Source organism: Lathyrus oleraceus, chromosome 4 (genome assembly GCF_024323335.1).
Source record: "Lathyrus oleraceus cultivar Zhongwan6 chromosome 4, CAAS_Psat_ZW6_1.0, whole genome shotgun sequence".
Classification (NCBI taxonomy): Eukaryota; Viridiplantae; Streptophyta; class Magnoliopsida; order Fabales; family Fabaceae; genus Lathyrus; species Lathyrus oleraceus.
This window is the reverse complement of record NC_066582.1, coordinates 475,404,907-475,428,775: the sequence shown is the minus strand read 5'-3', so window position 1 is coordinate 475,428,775 and position 23,869 is coordinate 475,404,907. Positions and strand designations below refer to the sequence as shown.

Below are 23,869 nucleotides of genomic sequence, written 5' to 3'. Positions count from 1 at the left end.
AAAGTGATCATCGGGACTGATCCAAGACACAAAGTTAGACTTCCCCCAACATTATAAATGGCGTTCAATTTCAGCATCACTGGGCTCACGACCATTCATTCGTATGTACAGCCGGACAAAGCTACCGACACATTCCTTCCTTTGATGGGTAGCTTATATTTCTGCCTTAGTGAAGACGAGGGATGCATCGATTCTCAACAGAAATCTCACCCTCATCGGCTTTCTTTGAAAATAGAAGCCTCTGAAGGATCCCTGGAAGGAGCTCCGTCTGAAAGAGAATCTCCAGAAACTCCCTATATTTCTGAATTATAAACCAAAGAGACGATTTTCGGTTTAAAATCCCCAATGACAGAGGAAAGGGAATATGATTCATACTCCATTCCCATTTTCAAAGAAGGATAAGTGTCACTTTCTGAATCACTCTCTATGATAATAGGGTTATCACTTATTTAACAAAGAAATAACAAATGCTTGAAGAAAAAAGTTTGAGTTGTAGAAGAGTACCTTAAAGTAGGAGGTCAAATACAAGGATACGGAGGTTAAAGGTTGGATCTTGAAAGCTTTGAATGTGTGATAACAATCACTCCAGGAAAAGCTCTCTCAAAGAAGAGGGAAATGTTCAAAAGAAATAAAGGATATTCAATATATTAATAGTTTGTATTGCTTTTTTAAGTTTCTTTATTAAAAGAATGGTTAGTAGAGAGAGAATTAATAAGTGTCATTAAGGCAACTCAATTGGTAGTTATGTAAGGATATTAGATGTAAGAGCGTGAATTCAAACCTACGACGTCTCACTTATTCACCTTTAAAAGATTAATACCTACTTGACAAAAAAAGATAGAATTGTAAAGAAGAATTTTAAAATAAATAAAAAAAGAAGGGGGTGAAATCAATACATTCAAGATCAAATGTATCTAAAGGTTAGTAAAAAAAAATGATGTTAAAACTCCGAAAGAGGTAGGGGAGCTCATTCCAAAAAGTATAAGTGGATAAGATAAAGTTTAAATTAGCTAAAGTAAATCTCCAAAGAATGATCTAGTGGTAAAGACTTGCATCTTGAGAGTGTATTCCTCTCAAGATCGGATACCAAGACTTCGTTGCAAAACAACTAATAAAATTTAGAAATTATTTCTAAGCATTTCTCCACATAATAAAGAAAAAATGTAAAAGCACCGTAAATATTGACATTCATATCAGAGGAGAGACCAAGTAATTTCTTTGATCGTAAGAGTTTTAGGAGGATAGATTCAGATCATCAACCTTTTAAGGACGATGAAGTTTAAGATTGGAGTTGAACAATTGAACTTTATGCTGTTATCAGATAACGAGACAATTCTACTTATGAAAGCTATTATCTCATACTTTCAAGAGATTTTATCTTGAAACCTTGTTTTATTTCTCACATACAATAAAACATTAAGAGTCATATATATATATATATATATATATATATATATATATATATATATATATATATATATATATATATATATATATATATATATATATATATATATATCTTAAAAATAAAAGAAAATTAGAATGCAATCAAAAATCACAAAGCACAATAGGTGTCCGAAAACAAGATACAAAATAAAAACATGAAGCCTCAAGTAGAAAGAGACATTCAAAAACAAAACCACAACTTCTACATAACCACCTCGCTACTCTTAGTCTAGAGCTCAAACCAATCAGATCTACCATCAACATATCAGATTTTAATAGAAGCGGTATATAAGATCCACAACCATACTCTGAATCAGGGAAAACATTCGATCTGCTATTGGTGAGGTAGATGATATGGTTCTGAAGTTAATCCGTGAAGGTGCAAGAGTTATCCTCCGTCCTATCCAAAAACCAATTCCAAGCCAATAAAATACTTTTCTCCTCCGTTTCTTTCGTTGTTTTTGTGACTTCGTTAAAGATAACATCATTTCAAACTTTTCAAATAGACTAGATTATAACATGTCAAACTATAATGTAACCACCCTTATACTTTACCCTACCTCTTAAAGACAAAAAATACTAAAAAAACAACCTAAGATCCTTGTATATCTACCTAGCACCCCAACCACCTGGAAAATCTATATTACACTGGCGAGACTATCTCACAAGTAATAAAAATATGAGAATCGTCTCAATTAGAAACCGACAAAAATGACAAGAAAGCCTAATAGTGTCTAATAACGCCTTTCTTCTAAACAAGTTGACTATAGAAGGAAATCTATCATGTAGTATTTGTCAGGAAAAAAACAAAATCTTAGACGCGCCCCAACTACCCCAAATAAGATAAATGATATGACTTTGAAATGAAATCAGTGTCATAGATGAAAATAAGCTCCCCCTCTGGACAAGGTAACTAGAGGCCACTAAAAAAGTACCTTCACTAGAATGCTTCCAAATCTATTTATCTTTATCTAGAGTAAGCATAACATGTCTAAGAAATGCATGAAACTCTTTAAGAATGGGAAATTCTCTATGGAAGAAATGTATCCTTCATCTAAAATCTCAGGTCAAGACCCCATTGATAATCTCTCCTATCTCGCCCATCAACCCCTTTTTTTGCAGAAAATTGGAGAACAATCCAGGATACTTAGACTTTAAAGGGGTGCTCCCTAATCAAGGATCCTCCCATAAGGAAGTCTGAAGACCTGACCCCACTTTCTTGATAATGCCAACAAAAAACCAATATAAGTTACATTCCTCTTTTATCCCAAGGAGATATGTCTCTTTCCACCAAAACGAAGAAGAATAAAAACCTCTATCCCTACCTCAAATATGAGAGGATATATATATATATATATATATATATATATATATATATATATATATATATATATATATATATATATATATATATATATATATATATATATATATATATATATATATATATATATATCCACATCTAACTATTATAATATCTCTATAAAATTCTTAATCATCTACAAACAACCTCCATCTCTATTTCGTCATAAGAGCAAAATTAACCTGTCGGAGATTCCTCACTCTTAACCCCCTGTCAGACATCATCCCAATTTATGCTGAAAATCTTAGAAGAATTCTTCATCCCTAAAGAAATCTTCTGTGTAAAACCACAATCTTCTTCTAAACCATAACAATTTTTTTTAGGAAGGAGAAGAAGATAAGAATAATATTAAGTATAAAATTAAAAAAAACCAATCTACCCTATAGACTCAGGTATCTATGCTTTTAAGAATTGAGTTTTTTTTCTAACAAAGCGATCAAATGATCCAAAGAGACTCAAGAACAGGAATTAATTTCCACTAACAACCGCAAAATACTTAAAAGAAAGATAAACTATCTCAATTAAAGAAAACTTGATCACCAAATTATATTTTTAAATTTACTTTTACACTGAGTAGATAACTTATTTCAATCATAATTTTCATTGATATTTACAGACAAAAATTGTACAATAATCTTGGATATTTACCAATTTAAAATTATAAAAGTGGACATACAATTTTCAAGAGAGCCTTGTATTTTATAAGTTAGGAGTAGTTATTTTCAACATATCAGTGTCTCTTTTTAATTGACATTAATATTAGTCTCACTTAATTAGGAAGGTCCAAAATATTTTGATAGGAACCATATAAACATTAATCAATAAGATTTTAACATCTTACTAGATTCAAGTGATTAATGAATAGCTTAAATAAATAATTATTAACTAAATTGTATTTACTTTCTCATCAATAAAAATTCTTAGATAGACACAAACAAACACTTAATTTTACAAACAACCAATCACAACTTTGTTATTAATTAAAATATAAAATAAATTTTTTTCTCTCCTTCATTATCACATTCATCCTATAATTTCAATTAAAAAAATATTAAATTTTAATTAAATTTAAAATTTTCTCTCTTATTACTTATAAAAATATAAATATATATGCATCATCATACAAATATTTCTCTCTCATCAAACCCTGAGTTACTAAGACCTCTTTTCTAAAAATCGAAACATTGACACCAAAAACAACAACAAGATATTGAAAAAACAGTGGCAAATAATGTTTTTTTTATTTTATAATTTTGATATCCAGCTCTGTATCTACTAATCCAAAAAAACTGACTCCACTGCTCATTTACGATTGTCCGTTTAAAGCCGGAAACATGACTTAACTCAAAAATTGTTTGCACTAGGCCATTTCTGGGAGTGAAATAATGTGTTAATGTCAATTTTTGTTTTCACAATATATAATAACAATTTAACACCTATTAACAACAAAATACAGTACAAAAAGTTGCATAAGCCCAGCCAGACATAAACTTTTCAACAATCATCAATTAGTCAAATAATATTTGCCGGCTAAAATTTAAAAACAACCTATCACATTCTTCAACACACAAATTAAATCTTAAACAGTATATATAAATCTCCAATACAATACAAAAACAACAAGTTAACCACCCAACATAAAGAAGAGACAACCTCGTCTCCTAGTTGCCTATGTTAAACCATTTAAAAACCTCAATAAAACATCACATCCTCCAAACCAACAGCACACAAACAATTAGATAATTCCCTTATTTGTCACTACTTGGTAATGTAACACCTCTATTATAAGCTAAATGTTTTGTTTTATAAGTACATGTGAGAAACTATTGAACTTAAAAACTTAAAAGTCTTTGGTTCTATCTTCTATGATCTCTTGTTTTTGGTCAATGATCCAAGAACACTACTAACCCTTTCAAACCCTTCAATCTTTCTTCTTTGATATCTCGAAAGTTTCTTTTTTTTTTCATCGTGATGATTATGGAACCAAACCCGACATCGGATCACATTCTTGACTGGCTTGAAGGGTCTGTTTCGTTCTTTCCGTCATTCTTGGATGATCCGTATAACAGCGGTTACATCCAAGAGTATCAGTTATGGGATCAGAATCAAGATATAAGGAGCCAGTATCAAACTGATGCGATTAGTGATTCTGCTAATGCCACGAACAGTGGGACCAATGTTGTTGCTGCTAGTACTACTACTACCACAAGCACAACATCGCTTGAGCCTAATAGTTCGAACAATGTAACGTTTTCTGATTTACCGAAGAAACGGAATGTTGATGATGAGTCGAGGCTCGAGAAACAATCACAAAACCAAAAGAACAAGAGAGTCAAGAGGCGTGTGATGAATGAAGGTGATAATGGAGATGCAGGTCTTGAAGGGACAGTGGTTAGAAAGTCTGGTGGGAACAAGAAAGGTGGTGCTAAGGCTAATGGAAATAACTGTAACAATGGAAACAATAAGGATGGTAGATGGGCTGAGCAGTTGTTGAATCCGTGTGCTGTAGCGATATCCGGTGGTAACCTGAATCGCGTGCAACACCTTTTATATGTTCTCCATGAGCTAGCTTCAACTACCGGTGATGCCAACCACAGGCTTGCGGCGCATGGACTCCGAGCGTTGACACACCATCTGTCTTCATCTTCGTCGTCTACCTCTTCAGGGACTATAACTTTTGCATCTACTGAACCACGATTCTTCCAAAAGTCGTTACTGAAGTTCTATGAGGTTAGTCCTTGGTTTTCCTTTCCTAATAACATTGCAAATGCTTCCATCCTTCAAGTTCTAGCTGAAGAGCCGAATGATTCGCGCACCCTTCACATCCTTGACATTGGAGTCTCTCATGGTGTGCAATGGCCAACTTTTCTAGAGGCCTTGAGTCGTCGGCCCGGGGGACCACCTCCTCTGGTTCGCCTCACTGTGGTTACTGCTTTATCGACTGAAAATGACCAAAACATGGAGACACCATTTTCAATAGGTCCATGTGGTGACAACTTCTCTTCTAGACTCCTAGGTTATGCTCAGTCCATAAATGTCAACCTGCAGATAAACAAGCTTGATAACATTCCATTGCAGACATTAAATGCGAAAAGCATTGATACCGCCCCCGATGAAACCTTAATTGTCTGTGCTCAGTTCAGGTTGCACCACTTGAATCATAACAATCCTGATGAAAGAACTGAGTTTCTAAAGGTGTTGAGAGACATGGAGCCTAAAGGGGTGATATTGAGTGAGAACAACATGGAGTGTTGCTGCAGTAGCTGTGGCGATTTCGCCACTAGATTCTCTCGAAGAGTGGACTACTTATGGAAGTTTTTAGATTCAACCAGTTCAGCATTCAAAAATCGCGAGAGCGATGAAAGGAGAATGATGGAAGGGGAGGCTTCGAAAGCATTGACAAACCAGCGTGAGATGAACGAAAGGAGAGAAAAATGGAGTGAAAGAATGAAAGAGGCAGGGTTTGCAGAAGAAATATTTGGAGAAGATGCGATTGACGGCGGTCGAGCTTTGTTAAGAAAGTATGATAGTAATTGGGAGATGAAACTAGAAGAAGAGAACAATACAAATGTGGGACTATGGTGGAAGGGGCAACATGTTTCTTTCTGTTCTCTGTGGAAATTGGATAAACAAAATTGACAGCATAGTTTGTTGTTTGAGTTCTGTATAGAAGTTACATGTGCTATTGTGGTGAGATTCTTTCACCATAATGTAGTGTTTCCTTATCCTAAATTTTCAACTATAAAAATGTCTGTGATTAAGAGAGCTGCAAATTATTCAATTTGATGCATGTTTTTTAATGTTTCACTAAGGCTCAAGCATTCCAGTAAGAATCATGTTAAGTCTGTTTTGTAATGTTTGTAATGTTCCATTAAGGTTCAAGCATTACAGTAAAAATCATGTTCAGTCTGTTTTGTAATGTTAGTAAGGATTCAACTCAGCGAATAACTTCTCACTCTAAAAAGAAAATTAAAGAACTTCAAATAATAGCTTCTCACTCTTCAAAGAAAATTTCATTTACATTGATTTCGCTACAAACAGTCGATATTCGACTTTTCTCCCTAAATGCCACAGTGAAACGAAAAACCATCCTCTGTCTACTCAAGACTCAAAGATTCGCACTGAATCCTGAACCTCCTGGCGACAAACTGGACACTTTGGTGCCACTTCACTTTCAACTGATATAGCACACACTTGGCAACATACAAGATGCCCACATGGAATGAAAATGGAACGCCTTCTCCTCGTCAGACATATAACGCATAATTGTCCGTCTGGAACGTTTTCAGTATCATCGTCATCTAGCTGAGAATCAACTTCAGTGACTGTTTGCCTTCGTTGTTGGAGCTGCCTTCGTAGCTTCCATTTTTTCCATCTATTCCAATTCCTGAGAAAATGAAAATTTGTCCTCATAAATTTTAACCACTAAGAACAATATTATTTTAAATCACCATGCACTTTTATTATCATCAAAATTAAGGCCATCAATGTGTGCCAAACAAGTTAAACAATTCCTCTATTGATTCATTGTGTCAAAATTTATCCAACCAAAGTCAAAATTCTAAAGTCAGCCGTGATTAATGGAATTCAAAACATCGCACCTACAATAAGTTTAAAGTAACTGGTCAAGAAAACCAACGTACCTCACAGCTGCATAGCCAATGATCCCAACTGACAATGAACCGAGAACAATGCCACTCCAAAACAATACTCTTGTTTTGAAGGAAAGTTCTACAACCATCTGATTTTTACTCAAGTTAGACCTACAGAAAACACGAATCATTTGCTGATACTTTTGAGTTATATCATATCATATATGCACTAAAACATGCAACAGGGATGAAAAAAACATCAATAATTCAGTATTTGTTGCAGAGGTCACAAACTATACTTCACCAGAAACAATTTATACATCACAGGTATGCTCTACTTGTTGGCAAGAGAGTATGCACAGCTTCCACTAAAATCACACAGATACTCCCGTATCATCTCACCAATGTAAATATAAAAATTAAAATTAATAACTAAAAGACAACAGAACAAAATGGTTGTAATTTTTCAAGCTATGATGCACAGCTACTCAATTTTTCCTCCTTTCCTCCTGTATCATACTTGATAATATCTTATACAATCTGATACGCCATTGACATGCCATGATGTATCAGAGACCGTTTTAAAATAAATAAAATCAATTCATCATGGAACTGCAACAATATAGTTATCATATCTAGTGATCTTTTATTTGGGAAACCGTGTTCTATTTTTCAAAGAACAATGTATTTCCGTATCAGATATGGACTGTATCCATGCATTGTAGTTCTTAGAATTTAGAGTTGGGCCTAACTCAATCATACAAAATCAGTTTGTAAGGCGAGGGCGGCCCAAACTTTATAAACACCTAAGTACCTAAGTAATGTGGGACTAAATTCACCCCTTCGTACCCAATACAATGAAAGTATTGGAGGCTGCAATGTAGGCAACCAAAATAAAACAATTAGGCGGCTAGGGGCGGACCGCAATTAAGGTGGAATTTCCAACAATAGTCTACCAGTAAACTGACATTTCCCATAATACTTTTCCTACAGGACCACCATCAGTACAGAAAAGGAACAACACTAAGTTACCTTAAACTGAAACAATCCCTACTATTATTGCCCAAAGTATGGCAAGAATACTAAACGGAACATGGTTTCGAATGATCAACATTTTAACAGTTTATTTCAAGGAAAAGAAACTTACAGAAAATACGGAAGATCTTCGCAAGACTTGATTTCAGCAATTCCATTTCTTAAACTGCAAAGGCCTACAGCATTGATATCCTTCCCCAAGGGAAGAATTTTCTCTTCATCAAGCAGTCCAACCTGCAGAAAGAAAACATAACATCATACATTAAATTTCAGTAAATCTCATATACCCAAAATCAACAATCTCACAAGAGACCGAGACATAGAGGCAAAATTTCAAAATCAAACTTATAGTGAATATTAACTTACCGGATATTCATGCCCAAGAAAAGCTTGCAAGAGAGTATAAGGAGGATTTATGGGTTGCAATTTGTGATAAACTGTTGTAAGAGGTAAAGGATGTGTGGACCCATCCATGTTGACAACAACATATTCAGTATTTGACAGTCGTCCAACATCAATGAGAACAAAAGGCACCTAAAATAAAAATAGTTATAACATCTAGAAATATTTAATAATGTCATTATTGTATTACTGTGGTAAAAGTACTATTGTATCTTCGGATGCTTTAAAGTATATTAGGAGTAGTTCCTATATTACATGATTTGTTTCCTTATTTTGATCTACCCTCATAAGTACTTCTATAGTATATCCTAACAAAGATAAGAAAATAATCATACGATATAAACTAAGATATTCTAAAATATTATTAGATGTTTTCATATATTCTGCCAAGTTCATCTTTTTCCCTCATAGCTACCCCATCAGCTCTAGCATGTCCTAATCAGCAGGATCCTAAAGTTGTATGAGCCAGAAATTCTGGTTACAGTATAAGCCAGAACCAACAAAATTATGCATTACCTTTCTTAAAGATGTAGACTCATGTTGTCTCCGAGATCTCGCAAATACGGCTCGAAGATCAGAAGTCCATCCAAATAAGCCTTTCCATTCGCTGTATATACACTTCATGACAATCAAAACAAAAATTAGTCTTCTAATTCCAAAATAAAATGGCATGAAACTGAAGTTGGAATACACAAAACAAACAGTTAGTTACCCTTTGAGTTCTTTGAAGAACAACGCCTTTATCACCGGACTCACGAGAAACCAAAACCCCAGGCCACAAGGCTTTCCAACTTCCGTCAACAGCGGACTTAGCATCAACAGTACCGCGCACAATTACGATTTTACCATCGCCGGAGTTTTTCCTATCATCCTCTGAGACGTTCTCGAGGAGCGAGCGTAGGTCAGAGACGGGGACGGAAGGAGCGTGGGTGATCTTCTGGAGAGCGGCGGAAGTGACGGTGAATTTTCGAATGGAGCGAACGGCGACGTAGGCAGCGGATAAACCCAAAACGGCGCCGTCGAAGGATAGGACTAACTGGGAGAGGAGGGAGACTAGTAATTGATCTTGCGAGGACATTGATGAGTACAACAACCAAATTCTGTTTGCAGAATAAGCTCACAATTTAGGGACAGTTTAATGATTATAAATAGTTGTATTTAAGATTTGATTTTAAAAAAAAAAAAATAGATATCCATCTTTGAGACCAAGTTAAGTGTGGACATCCGGCCGGTCTGGTTCGGACCCCAAAATTTCAAACCGGTTCAGGTTCAACTCTTGGTTAAGAAATATACAAGTGTAGTTTTGTCTGGTTCAGTAATTGGTTTTTTTAGGTTTGGGTTTTTTCATAACTCGTTTTTCCGAGTTTAACAATAATCGGGTCCGTTTAAAAATCAAATCCAATCTTTTTATTACATTTTAGATTAACGATGGACTAGTTTTAAATACGTTCAAATATTCTCTCTTTTATCTTCACAAATCTATTTAAATATTAGAATTTTTTAAAATATTAATTCCATACCCAAAACTTACTTGTGAGACTGAATTAGTATGAAACCAACAATGAAACTGAATTGCTATTCTTTCAAAATTCATAAGTGACTGGTTGTGTTATTCATTGCTTCAAGATTACGAGTCATTCTGAAAATTCAAAAAGTGGTTGCAAATACAAAATATAAAATGGTTTAGTAAATGTTTGAATCCAAAAATTCAAAAAGTAGTTGCATGAAATGTTTTTGTCAGCATATATGTGTATAATATCATCTCTTTCGTGTATATGTATAACTTCATTAAACTCTACAAGTTATTAAAAAAATAATGAGGCTTAAAGTTATTAAAATAATATTAAACAAGACAAAATTTTGATTCATAAAGTGCATGAAATAATAGAATCCGTTATCTCATATTCTTCAATCATATTAAAGATTTTTTGATCGTTGTAAGAAGACTTCAACCAATTTTGAGAGCAAATAAGTGTCTCGACCATTTGTGGACTCAAAGAGGTCCTATACATGTCTAAAATATCTCCCCTCCCGGCGCTAAAGGCACTTTATGAAGCTACACTGGAAATAAGTATTGTCAAGACATCCCGAATAATTATTGTTAATATAGGATAACGGGTGAAATTCTCCTTCTATCAGTTAAGAATGTTAAAATTTTCCACATCCCTGCAACAAGTGTCACCTAAGTATTTATCTAGTTCATTTTGATTTTTCATTGTGCATTTCTCCTTCAAGTGTTTTTTAAAAACACTAGCCCTTATAAAAAAAGTGATGGATTTTTAGGTTGGGAAGATGTTTCTCCATGGGAAGTGTTCTCCAATGGTGCATTTATGAGACCAACTTCAATATTCTTATCATGGTCAGATTTATACCAATTGTACAGTTTAAACATATTGGTTTTAACACACTCAACTCTTTTCTTAGCAAGTTTCAGTACCAACCTCATACATGTTATTAAAATACCACTCAATATATTTAAACTTAAACCTAGGGTCAGAGATCACTCTATTGTAAAGAAAAAGATTCACTTTTTCCACATCCCCAAAATATTTCTCATATTTAGACTTCATATTTGAAATTATTGGAGCCACAAGAATATTCATGTTCAAAGACATTGCTTGAAGCTCGCAGAAAATAAAAGATAGATTATGAAAGGCTGAATGCAAGACCAGTTCTTGCAATGATGAAAACACTTTGGTTGCTTCGTAGAACGTTTTTAAGAAAATAACAAAAGCCCTATATTTTTCCCAATCAACAAAACAAGATGGACCACAAAGGTAAAAAAAACCCATGTATCTAGGATCCTAATCCTCTAACTTTTCAAATTCTAATTAAAACTTTTTCAGCAGCATCCAACATCAAGTAAGTGGAATTCTGTCGTGTAGAAATATCAAGACAAAGTTTTTTTTACATGTTATACCTGCAATTTTATACATTCCTTAAATTTTAAAGCTCTTTGTGTTGAAAACCTCACAAAAGTAACAACATTGTGAAAACTTTTGACACGTCGCAACTGTACGACTGTGCGAAGTTGTAAAAGATTATCGAACCACGGGGATCAATGTTTTAAGTGCCGAATTTTGTTTTATCAATGTATATCTAGAGGAATCAATAATTTGAATCTTAGTAACAACAACTTCAATAAAAAACACTTATATGAAACAACTTAATTAAAAAATCACTTAAGTCACAATGGAGACAAACAAGACCTAGGGTTATGGTTTCCACTCCAACACATTCGTATAATCTGAGTCACATTTATTACAAGATTTTCGACATAATTTATAGACCTAGAATGACATCCATTCAAATTTAACACAAGTTTGCAGCTTTCTCATCAGTTTTATCATCCTTTCATTTTACAAATTTACATACTATGAGTGTGTTTCACATGATGGTTTCTTTTAATTTTCCCGAATTTTTTTCAATTAAAGGTATGTATGTTGTTGATGTTGTTTTGTGTTGTTTGTTAATAAATGGTTATTCATGTGCAGCTAGCAAGTGGTTATGGTTCTTTACTTATCAATAATGCAACTGGCCATGGTTATGGTTCTAATAAGAGAGTTCCAAACTTGTGTTCGCTGTGGAAATATTATATGAATGAGTCTCTCATATAATATTCTCATACAGAACACATATTTTCTACTCTCCCTTCTACTTTATCCTCTTATAGCTTTCAAGAACAATTAGTTATCAAGTTCTCCCAATCTATGTTAATTAATTAATGTTTTTGTTGATAAATGTTAGTGAGTTTGTTATATCATATGTGATTGCTTGTTTCACTAACCCCTCACTGAACTTGCACTCATTTAAATAAATTTTTGAGACAATAATAAAAAAAATTAAATTATTATTGAAAAACAACTTAGATGATTCAATCTTTATCAAATTACATGCATCTTGTAATCGTGATTTCCTCTTTAGTCCATAGAATTTGATGAAATGCCACAAATTCTTCAAAACAATGATGATAGATGGATGTCAGACTGAGTCTTTCACATAAAATTTGATATTTGCAAAATAAACTAGAAAAAAAGAGGAAATAAAATTTTGTGTGAAAGATTTAGAAGACATTCATTCATCATCATTACTTTGAAGAATTTAGGGTTGAATCAAGTTGTATGGGTTAACGAGGAAGTCATGAATTACAAGATGTATGTAATTCAAAAAACATTGGACCGTTTAAGTTGTTTTTCAAGAATAGTTTAATGTTTTTATTGTTATCTCAAAAATCTATTTGAATTATTGTATATGATTAATGAGAGGCAGAAAAAAACAAACAATCTCATATTTCACAACGGTTGGAACATATAGCTTTTGTGATAGGTAGCTTACTACCTAACTTATAACCACAGTCACACGTTGGTTGTGAAAACCAACATACATACAATTACATGCTACCTATTAACAGACGTGCAATCGTCATTATATGTGTTTTTCACAATAGTAAAGATTTCACAAAATCATTTTCAATTTTTCCAATTAAGAAAATAAAACTTTTACAATTATTTGTTTAATAAGAAATATGGGGCTTTTGTACTTATAATACACATTATGTATCAGTTACAAATGTTTTAAGTGTTATTCAAGTTTCTCTTATTTTGAATGAAGAGTTTTGGGATGAAAAATAAAATAAAAATTAATGCGAATTCAACAAAATTATTTAATTTATTTGTCGACATATTAATATATGCTAATTTGTGTTTTTGGACAATCCAATAAAATTATGAAAAAAAAGAGGAGATGCAGTATAAATTAATTTTAGAATGTTAATCAATTATTATAGTGTATTTTGTTAAATTAGAGTATAACTTTTAAGTTAGTGATATCATTTAGCTAAATGATGAATTTCTAAAATTATTTTCTAAAATTATTTAATTTTATCATTAATATTATATGTTTATTTTACCTTGGTGTCCAATTCAGGGAATTTTTTTTTTAAATATCCAAAAATTTCAAAAAAATTTCAAAAATATCCAATTTTTCAAAATAATTACACAAATGGCCAAAATTGGCCATTTTTTACCCTTAGGCGCCACCCTAGTTGGCGCCTACCCTTAATGGGGAGGGCAAGTCGCCACTAGGGGTGGCGCCTATGCCCAAATCCATTTTTTTTTTTTTTTTTTTTTTAATGTTTTTTTTATTGTTTTTTTTTTTTTTTTTAATTTTTTTTTATTTATAAATTTATGTTTTTTATTAAGTATATTAATTTATGTTCACACATATATTTTGTCTAAATTTTTTTATTTATATATATATATATATATTAATTTATATATATATATATATTAATTTATATATATATATATATTAATATAATTTATAAGTAATTAATATTATTTGTAAATTTTTGGAAAAAAAATTAATGTATATATGTATAAAGATATGATAGACAATATTTTTAAAGATAAAGATAAAGATATAAAGATAATAAACAGAAAATATTTTTATTTAAATAATAAACAAGGCAAATATTACAAAGATATGATTAATCACATATGATGCGGTCCCTTGTACGATCCGCACGGGGGAGGTCTAGTTACTCGCCTAGACGGTTCACGTGGTGGTGGTGCTTCCCTATTACCACCCCTTGCCCTAACGCGCCCCCTTGCCGCTTGCCGTTGTGGTTCGGTCGAAGTCCCTTCAGTGCTGTAGGAAAGACGGGTCCCCTCTGCGCCCTCGAAGCTTTGTCTCGGTGGGACAAACTGACTACTGCTGGGTGCGCCCTCGAATTGTGGTCTTTGGTAGTTTAGGGTTGAATCGGGTTGGCCAAAGTGCAATGTTTGTTGTGGTGTGTAGTAGTCCTGTTGGTAGTCCTCTTGTATACCCGTGTCGGGGCTAGGTGGAGGACTGGAAGAGCTTGGGAAATTGCCGTGTTGGAATTGTTGGGATTGGTGGAAGTAGGGGGATTGATATTGTGGTAGGTGTTGGGACTGTTGATGGTGGTGGGAATGTTGAGTTTGTTGTTGGTAGTCTTCATGGTATTGGGATTGAGTTTGTGGTATGTATTGTTGATTTGGTTGGGGGGTGGACATGTGTTGTGGTTGTTGTTGTTGGTAATATGGTGGTGGTGGTTGTTGTTGGTAATAAGGTGGTGGTGGTTGTTGTTGGTAAAATGGTTGTGGTGGTTGTTGTTGGTAATAAGGTGGTGGTTGTTGTTGTTGGGAATACTGTGGTGGTTGTTGTTGTTGGAAATATGGCTGTTGCATCCGGGGATCGTCCAAATAGAACGGGTCAGACACAATCATTTCTGGATTGGTATTTGCTCTATACCATTCCACATATTCCCTTGTCGGCTTCATTTCGTTGGGCGCCACCGGAAATTGTAGAACATAGTGGGCACGGTCTTTCCACATTTTTCGAAACTCCTTAGCAAATTCCTTCCAATTTTGGGCATACCACTGGTGGCTGACTTTTTTTAGATGCCAAGGTTCCATGGACATTGGGGGGCCTGGGATGTCTTGATGCATTCTGAATTGAAGCTTGACACGGTCACTTTGGTGCATCTCCACAGTGGTGAACCGCATTATGGCCGTTTTTGCTGTCCAAACAGCTGCATCTTCGGGGTTTGGTTGATGTTCCAATCCCAAATATGGCCTCCAAATAAACTGCAAAGAAAAAAGTAAATATGTTATTTATCGATAATGCATGACATTAATAAATCAGTTAGAAGTTGAGTGATTTAGTGGTAATACATCCTGTGCTCGGAGACGATCCAACAGTTGACGATAAAATATAATTTTATTTTTGGGGGTAAGACTGTAATCCAGTCCGGTTGTAATGAACCTAAACAAAAAAAGATAAATAATATTAGTTACAAATATTTATAGAATAAATATACAAAATGAAATAAGATCATAAATTTACCTAGTTGCGTAGGGGAAGGAGTAGTCATTAGGATTTTCTGGGGCTAGCCTCGGCAATCTCCACCACCCCCATGTTTGAAGCAAAAAAGAACATCCAGAAAATGTACAGTGCTCATTTTGTGCATTTTTACACAAAGAGCTATATAGGAATGCTAATACTGCAGAACCCCAACTATATGTGCTTATTCTATCAATGTCCCCGAGCAAACTCAAGTACATAAAATTTATGCTATTTCCCGTCCCTTCGGGAAATAGCAAGTTCCCAAACAATAGCATAATGTAAACCCGGGTTTTTATGACTTTTTCTTGTTCGGAGGATTCCTCAGTCAAAGTTATGGAGTCGTGGTACAATTGTAGGCTAGATAATTTAATACCCTGACCCCTTGCTTTGGCAGACCCCTCACCCTCGACCAGATCTACCCCCAACATTTCAACACATATTTGGTTAGGCTGTTGAACATTTCCGGTGACAGGCTTACCATCTATTCTAAGACCTAAAAGCATGTACACGTCCTCTAATGTGACGGTACATTCACCAGTTGGTAGGTGAAAGGTGTGTGTCTCAGGTCTCCAACGTTCACACAGAGCCAAAATGAATTTGGCATCAATGGTGGCATTTACGACATGCATTACATGACCGAAACCCGCACGCTCTATGTAAGGTACGCACCATGGGTCTGGATAAGGCATTGGGTGTGAACGTTGACGAAATTTCTTGGGATCCTTTAAAAACAAACAATATAAAAAATTATTATATTGGACTTTTAAAAAACTAACTACAAACATACGAAAGAGGCAATGTTCAAGAAAAACTTACGAATGAGGCAATGTTTGCCCTAGTTCCTCTGTGTTCTTGGCCCATGGTAAGAAGCGACATGACTGCAATGTAGGAAGAAGCTTGGTGGATGAGAAGTTTCGCCTGAGTTCTCTGAATAAAAGTGTTAGTGGTAGATGAAAACTTGCAAGAATGACCCTCTATTTATACTCTTTTTCAAGTAAACTGAATATGCAAAAATGTGACAAGTGTAAGGCATGCGTGGTAGTGTTGGCATGCATTGGTGGAATCTGATGATGCAGAAACGTGACAAGTGTGAGGCATGCGTGGGAATCTTGCAGAATAGGTGCAGACTACGTGGCAGTGTTGGCATGCATAGGTGCAGACTAGGTGGGAGTTGTCTTGTCTTGGGGAAGACTTGGTGGAATCTGATGATGCAGAAACGTGACAAGTGTGAGGCATGCGTGGGAATCTTGCAGAAATGGACGTCGCAGAGAAAATGCAGAGGAAGTGTAGCATATGTAGACAACTAGGGCATAATAAGAACAAATGTCCATATCGTGGATCTAGTTCCACAACTTAGTTTTCACTTTCATAAATCTGTGTACCAAAATCATTTTAAATTAAAGTTTACTTTTTATTCCAAATAGAAGATGACACTTGAACAACAAACACAAACATCTAACATTACAACACCAATTACTAAAACAAAAACAAATACTGGAACAAAAACAAGTACTAAAACAAGAACAAGTACTAGAACAATAACAAATACAACAACAACATGACAAACAACCATTAAAATCTAAGAAATTACAACAGTTAACACTATGTCGTCTGATCCATGCATCATTTGGATGCAATCAATGTCGCTTTCAACTTCAACCCACCAGCGTATCGTTTCTCCAGTTTCAAATGAGAACCTTGTTCTAAGCCTCTGAATCCTTCTGATGACTTCACCAGGTTGGTAATCTCCCTCTAACCAAGACATCAAGGACCTTTTTAGTTGGTCCAACGAACGGATGTTCCAAAATTTCATCTCCATTGGGGGTTTCAAAGGCGAGAAAATAACATGCCCATCCCTTTTTAAGATTACTGGTTCAGGATCCGGGCGCCTTGATGATGTTCGCTGCCATGACGACGGTCTTGGGGATGCCATGAACTCAACTTGATACAGAAGGTGGTAGGAAACAGTGTTGAAGAAAATGCAAGGAAATAACACTTTATTTATAGGAAAAGATCTGGGTTGTACACCAGTCTACCTAACCCTAATTCTCCCAAAAATTTATAAATAATATTATTTACTTATAAATTAAATTAATATATATATAAATTAATATATATATATATATATATATATATATATATATATATATATATCTTGTAAATAAATATTTATATATATTAATTAAATGTGTATAATATTAATTGTTTATAAATTAAATTAATATATATATATATATATATAAATTAATATATATATAAATTAATATATATATATATCTTGTAATAATTTTATTTATATATAAGTGTTAATATAAATTAATATAATTTATAAAAAAAATATATTTATCAAATATCTAATATTTAAAAAAAAAAAAATTAAAAAAAAAAATTAATAAAACATTTAAAAAAAAAAAAAAAAAAAAAAAAAAAAAGAAGGGATTGGGCATAGGCGCCACCCCTAGTGGCGACTTGCCCTACCCATTAAGGGTAGGCGCCAACTAGGGTGGCGCCTATGTACACAATTAGGGCAAATTTTGCCCATTTGTGTAATTTTTTTGAAAAATGGGTTAATTTTGAAATTTTTTTTAAAATTCTGGATATTTAAAAAAAAAATTCCAATTCAGGTACTGAAAGATGAGAAATTAACTTGTCAAAACTTCCTTATCAATTCGATTTTCCAATTCATCAAAATCAACAAATTTATTTGGAGTTGCAAAAAAATAAATAGTAAAAATAATTTATAAGTGTTAAATGTGACATAAATTTTAAAAAATTAATCACAAATTTATTCCAGAGTTGTATTAGGAAGAAATATAAAATATAAAATATTAGAAAAATAAAAGTGAGAATCTTTTTTAAAATTAATAACATTTTCAAATAATTTAATACAAATAAATAGTAATAATTTAAAATAAAATAAAATAGTCAAATATCTTTAAAATATCTAGAGTATTTATAACTTCATATCTTCAATATTAAATTATAATAATTTAATACATATTGTAAGCTAAGGCTATATATATATCTTCCATCTCAATCTTGAAAAAATACACTATACAAACAAACAAACCAATCCTTGAATTTTCTTATCCTATATTTTAAAAGATGAATACTATTCACATTATTTTTTTCATTTTTGCTTTTCTCTCATCATATACATTCCATGCTATTTCTTCTGCCAATGATTTTTGTGTAGCAGATTTATCACTTAAAACCCTAACAGGTTATTCATGCAAACCAGAAGCAAACGTAACTGTTGATGATTTTGTGTTCTCTGGCCTTGTAGAGGGAAAGCCAGTAGCACCTTTTAACAGTGGATTAACCGCCGCAACCGTTGAAAATTTACCAGGTCTTAATGGACTTGATATTGCTGCAGCAAGAATAGACATGGGAGTAAATGGAACTGTCCCATTGCACTATCATCCTGAATCAAGTGAGTTGCTTATAATTGTTGAAGGTGAAGTCACAGTTGGATTTATCACACCACAAAAAGCTTATGTGAAAACTCTTAAACCTAGTGATGTTATAGTTCTTCCAAAAGGACAATTGCATTTTGTGATTAACTCTGGTGCTGGAAAAGCTGTTATTTATGGAGCTTTAAGTAGCTCAAGCCCTACTGTGCACGTAACTGATTTTCTTTTGTTTGGCAATGACTTATCAACTTCCATAATTGCACAAACTACTCTACTTGATGTGTCACAAATTGAGAAGCTTAAGGCTGTGTTTGGCGGAAGTGGATAGAAAAGCTTAGTACTATGTTGGTTTGAAATCAAGTTATGTGCCTATTTTTATTTTTGCAAACAATAAAAATTAATGGAATTCTTATATTTTACCAATGGTTTTTAGCGAACAATTTGTTTGTTGTCAAGACTCAATATCTATAGCATCTTAGTTCAATTTAATCTAAAGTAATTCTTGCTTACATCTATATGGATTTTGATCCCTTACATTTGCTTGACATCAAAAGTATGTACCAGAAAAATCATTCAATATCCAATACACTTCCTTTTATGCTCATCCCCTCCCCACATAAACGTTCGATGCAGCTTTAAAATCTCCTGAATTATAACCTTAAGCGCTTTAAAGAGTGAGAAAAAATAGATTTGAAACGTCGCATTCAACAACACCACTCTCCCTCCAAAACGGAAAAAAAAGGAACATATCCTATCTTATAAGCTAGGAAGGTGGAAACAGCTTTCAAGAAGTCTTGACTTAGGTGTATATAATAACTTTTACTCTTCTTGAGATTCACACACAACCCACTAGCGAACTCAAAACCACTTAACAAAGCCTTTAAACTCCACAAGTTATTTCAAGATCCATTACAAAGAATCATTGTGTCGTGTCGTCCGCAAACTAGAGTAACTCAAAGTGAATCTTGTGATGAACCTGAAATCCCTAAAATTCGCCATGAACATATGCATTCAGAACAAACCCTACAAGACCTGCCATAATGAACAAGAAAGGATAGATATGGTCTCCTTGACACAAATCTCTTGAAGCTCGAAAATTAAGGATAAGACTTCCATTTGTTAAGGTCGACATATATAGAACTAGTAAAAACTAGAGCTTCCAACCATTTGAGTCAGTTAGGATCAAAATCCATCCTCCTTAAGACAAGCTTAAGATACCCCCAAAAAACACAATCATAGGCCTTTGTGAAATCGACTTTCACCAACAAGCACTCTTTCTTGAATTTATTAGTGTGAGAATTTGGATCGAACTCTAGTCTCGACAATGATAGCTTCTTGGTTCGAAAAATGTTCACCATGTAGTCAAAGTCTGTTCACATGCTGATCCCGCATGTTGTAGTCAAATTATACTTAAGCATGCAGTAGTCAAAATTGCTAGGATCGTTAGCATGTTAAATTTGGCATGTTTGTTTAGCTCAATTGTTTAAGTTATCTTGTAACTTAAGTTAACTTAGTAGTCTATAACTAAACTAGTTCTCTCAGGTTGTTGAGACGAGTTAGTTGTTATTCACTTGTAATCTTTGAACCCTGATTGAGTAAGTGAATAGAAAAACAATTTTAACCAATTCTGAATCTTTCTCCTTCTTCTTCCCTCTTCTCTCTTTCTTGAAATCCTAATAGGTTTTCTTGTGTTTGTTCAAAAAACCCAATCTTTCTCATAGTTTTAGTTTGTTCTTGATGGTACTTCGTTACAACAAACTGGTGTGGTGAGCGTGAAGATGAATATGCCATCAAAAAAGTATGGGATTGAGAAATTCACTGGTGTGAATGATTTCAGTTTGTGGCACTTGAAGATGCAAGTCATACTCGTATAGCAAAGTTTGTTAGAAACGTTGAAAGGATCAGAGAAGATGGATGTTGCTCTAATGAAGAAGGAGAAGAAGACAATAGTCAAGAAAGTCCATAGTGCCATTGTATTGAGTCTTGGTGATAATGTTCTCCGACAGGTTTCGAAGGAGAAAACTGAAGTTGGTGTGTGGACAAAACTCGAAGGCATGTACATAACGAAATTGTTGGTCAATCGTCTCTACCTGAAGCAAGCTTTGTATTCATTTAAGATGAGTGAAGACAAATTCTTAGTTGAGAAGATGGATATGTTCAACAAATTGATTCTTGATCTTGAGAATATTGAAGTCAAGATTGATGATGAAGATCAAGCGTTGTTGCTATTGTGTGCTTTACCTAAGCCTCATGATCGTTTCAAAGAAACTGTCTTGTATGTAAGAGATTCGTTGACCTTTGAAGATATCCAATCAGCCTTGTACTATAAGGATTTGAAAGAATGAAAGGAGCACATGCCATCGATAGTTGGTGAAAGTTTGTCAATTATGGGAAATTCTTAAAGAAAGATGGTAGGGTTGAGAAGAAGAAGGGTAAAGTTCTACATAATTCTTATGGTGGTAATGCTTATGCTATTAGGTGTTATCATTGTAAGAAGGAGGGCCACATAAGAAAGGTGTGTCCTAGTCGACTGGATAATTCTTGTGGAAAGGATAATGGTAATACAATCATTGTGCAAGATGATTATGAATCATCTGATGTCTTGGTGGTTTCAAGCAGTGACTCTAACAAGGAGTGAATTATGAATTCAGGTTGCACTTGACACATGACTCCAAATAAAGATGTGTTTGAAGAACTATGTGAAATTCTGGTTTAGTCAGAGTTCAGATGTTCTACTCCACGTCATGACATCTGATCCAACATTGTTACTCTTACAGCAAGATAGCTATACAATTAACACCCAGTACTAATGTGCACACATTCACAAATGTCACGGCATCTGCTACTGTATTACCATAGAATGGAAGAACACCCAGTTCTGTCCATCTGGTACAAAGACTCAACAGATATCAACCATAGCACTAACTTCTGTTGAGCCTGCACAGTTATCAGCATGATGACTCAATAGTGATTTGAACATCACCTGTTACAGTATTATAGTTTACTGGCCTTGTACTTGTATTTCCTAAAATAAAGGTTGAACAAGTTAATCTAATTTCCACATATTAGGATGCTAACAAATAGGCTATTTGTTAGGTTCATCAAATGTAGCTCAGTTGTTAGTTTCCTGGATTTTAGCTCAGCTGTTGGATTCCTGAAGAATAGCCTGAGAAAAATACTGAAACAAAAAAACTAATCATCCTACAATTTAGCACATGCTGTCGGGAATGAATGTCACAACATTCAGTTTGTCAACCAGAACATATACCACATGCTAAGTCTGTTATGTTCCTGAAAACAGACTGTGCTAAATGTTGTACTGTAAAAGACCAACCAGTCTATACTTCAGTATCAGCCTACAGTAATAGATGTCAAGACATCCAGTTTGACATTTTCACAATGAGCCTTTTGCCAGGTCTGTTATCCTCCTGAAGAATAGACTGAAATAAATACTGAACTGAAGCAGAAAAAACCAACCTGCCTATTATTCAGTATATGTTGTCAATGATGAATGTTAAAACATTCTGATTGACATTCAAACAGTATGCTATGTACTAGGTCTGTTATTCTCTTGATAAACAGACTGAAATACATGCTGAGTTATAACAGACAGGAATATAACGTGCAGAAGGAAAACAAACACAGGAAATTGTTAACCCAGTTCGGTGCAACATCACCTACTCTGGGGGCATACCAAGCCAGGAAGAAGATCCACTATCAGTAGTATTAATTCAGAGTTAAACTCCCCCGTTTACAACTCTTCACTTAATCCCTACCCAATGCAATCTATACCTAGGAACTCTTAGATAGAAACCACCAGTTTCCATTCCTATCACTACAATTTCAAAGTAATGCTAAACAAATTGAACTTGCTTCACAGCTTCGTTCAAGACCATAACAACTCTTACCTACAGGCTTTGAGCTACAAATAATCTCAGCTTTAAGCACTGAGAAACACATGGTAACCTTCCCACAAGTTGGGAGGTTTACCTCACACACACCCCTAATTTTTACATTGTTTGAGGCTTGCAAAACCTAGGTTACAATATGCTATTTATAACCTAATCACCCAACTGGATTTGGGCCTTCAGAAATCGCAGCAAACTTCTTCTTTGTTGTTACAAAGTCAGCAGAAAACTTCTGCTACAATCAAGGTCTTCAATCTTTTAGTTCCCAAAATATCTCCATATATATCTCCATATTTAGAACATGTATATTCTGATTGAGTCTTTAAGACCTCCACAAGGAAGTTAGGATATTCACCAAATATCCTCACTAATCCCAGAATATATACCTGAATTAACTAATTCAGTTTTCTACACATGTGTGATGTCACAGTCACGATGTCGTGACATCGTACATGACATGTTGGTCCAGATGTTGAACTTCTTCAACCCAACATATTAAAACAACAGAGGTGATTACATTATTTGTTTTGCAAAATTAATGCCAATCCTAAGGTATTAACACTATGTGATCAAGATGGTGGATCAATATTACTTGGAAACAACAAATCATGCAAAATCGCAGGTATTGGATTTATAAGATTCAAGCTCCATGATGAGTCAATAAGGCTATTGACTGATGTCAGGTATGTACCTGATCTTAAGATTCAAAGGAGAACAAACTATCTTAAAGGTAATAAAGGGGTCAAAGGAAGTCTTGAGAGGCGTGAAGAAACAAGGCTTATATACCCTTGAGGTTGAAGTTGTAAGTGGTTAAGCAGATGTGGCATCTGTGAGTGCAACTTT

At 34.1% G+C, this 23,869-nt stretch overlaps 4 protein-coding genes across 4 annotated transcripts; 2 read left to right on the top strand and 2 right to left on the bottom strand.

The window, feature by feature from the left end:
• Positions 1–4,663: 4,663 nt before the first annotated feature.
• On the top strand, positions 4,664–6,733 carry LOC127076271 (protein NODULATION SIGNALING PATHWAY 1). The gene has a single exon (XM_051017873.1). It carries the CDS (start codon positions 4,781–4,783, stop codon positions 6,446–6,448), a length of 1,668 nt encoding a protein of 555 aa, XP_050873830.1. The 5' UTR covers positions 4,664–4,780; the 3' UTR covers positions 6,449–6,733.
• A 50-nt stretch (positions 6,734–6,783) lies between these two features.
• Positions 6,784–10,000, bottom strand: LOC127076272 (E3 ubiquitin-protein ligase SPL2). Its single transcript, XM_051017874.1, has 6 exons — positions 9,551–10,000; positions 9,355–9,456; positions 8,803–8,970; positions 8,549–8,670; positions 7,453–7,572; positions 6,784–7,196 (listed from the first exon to the last, which is right to left on the bottom strand). Exons 1-6 carry the CDS (start codon positions 9,914–9,916, stop codon positions 6,911–6,913), a joined length of 1,164 nt encoding a protein of 387 aa, XP_050873831.1. The 5' UTR covers positions 9,917–10,000; the 3' UTR covers positions 6,784–6,910.
• A 428-nt stretch (positions 10,001–10,428) lies between these two features.
• LOC127138037 (protein MAIN-LIKE 2-like) lies at positions 10,429–16,907 on the bottom strand. Its single transcript, XM_051064442.1, has 4 exons — positions 15,706–16,907; positions 15,534–15,624; positions 15,280–15,446; positions 10,429–10,477 (listed from the first exon to the last, which is right to left on the bottom strand). The coding sequence occupies exons 1-4, from the start codon at positions 16,488–16,490 to the stop codon at positions 10,429–10,431; spliced, it is 1,092 nt and encodes a 363-aa protein (XP_050920399.1). The 5' UTR covers positions 16,491–16,907.
• Positions 16,908–18,775: 1,868 nt separating this feature from the next.
• Positions 18,776–19,450, top strand: LOC127135662 (auxin-binding protein ABP19b). Its single transcript, XM_051062319.1, has one exon. The coding sequence runs from the start codon at positions 18,811–18,813 to the stop codon at positions 19,444–19,446; it is 636 nt and encodes a 211-aa protein (XP_050918276.1). The 5' UTR covers positions 18,776–18,810; the 3' UTR covers positions 19,447–19,450.
• Positions 19,451–23,869: the final 4,419 nt, after the last annotated feature.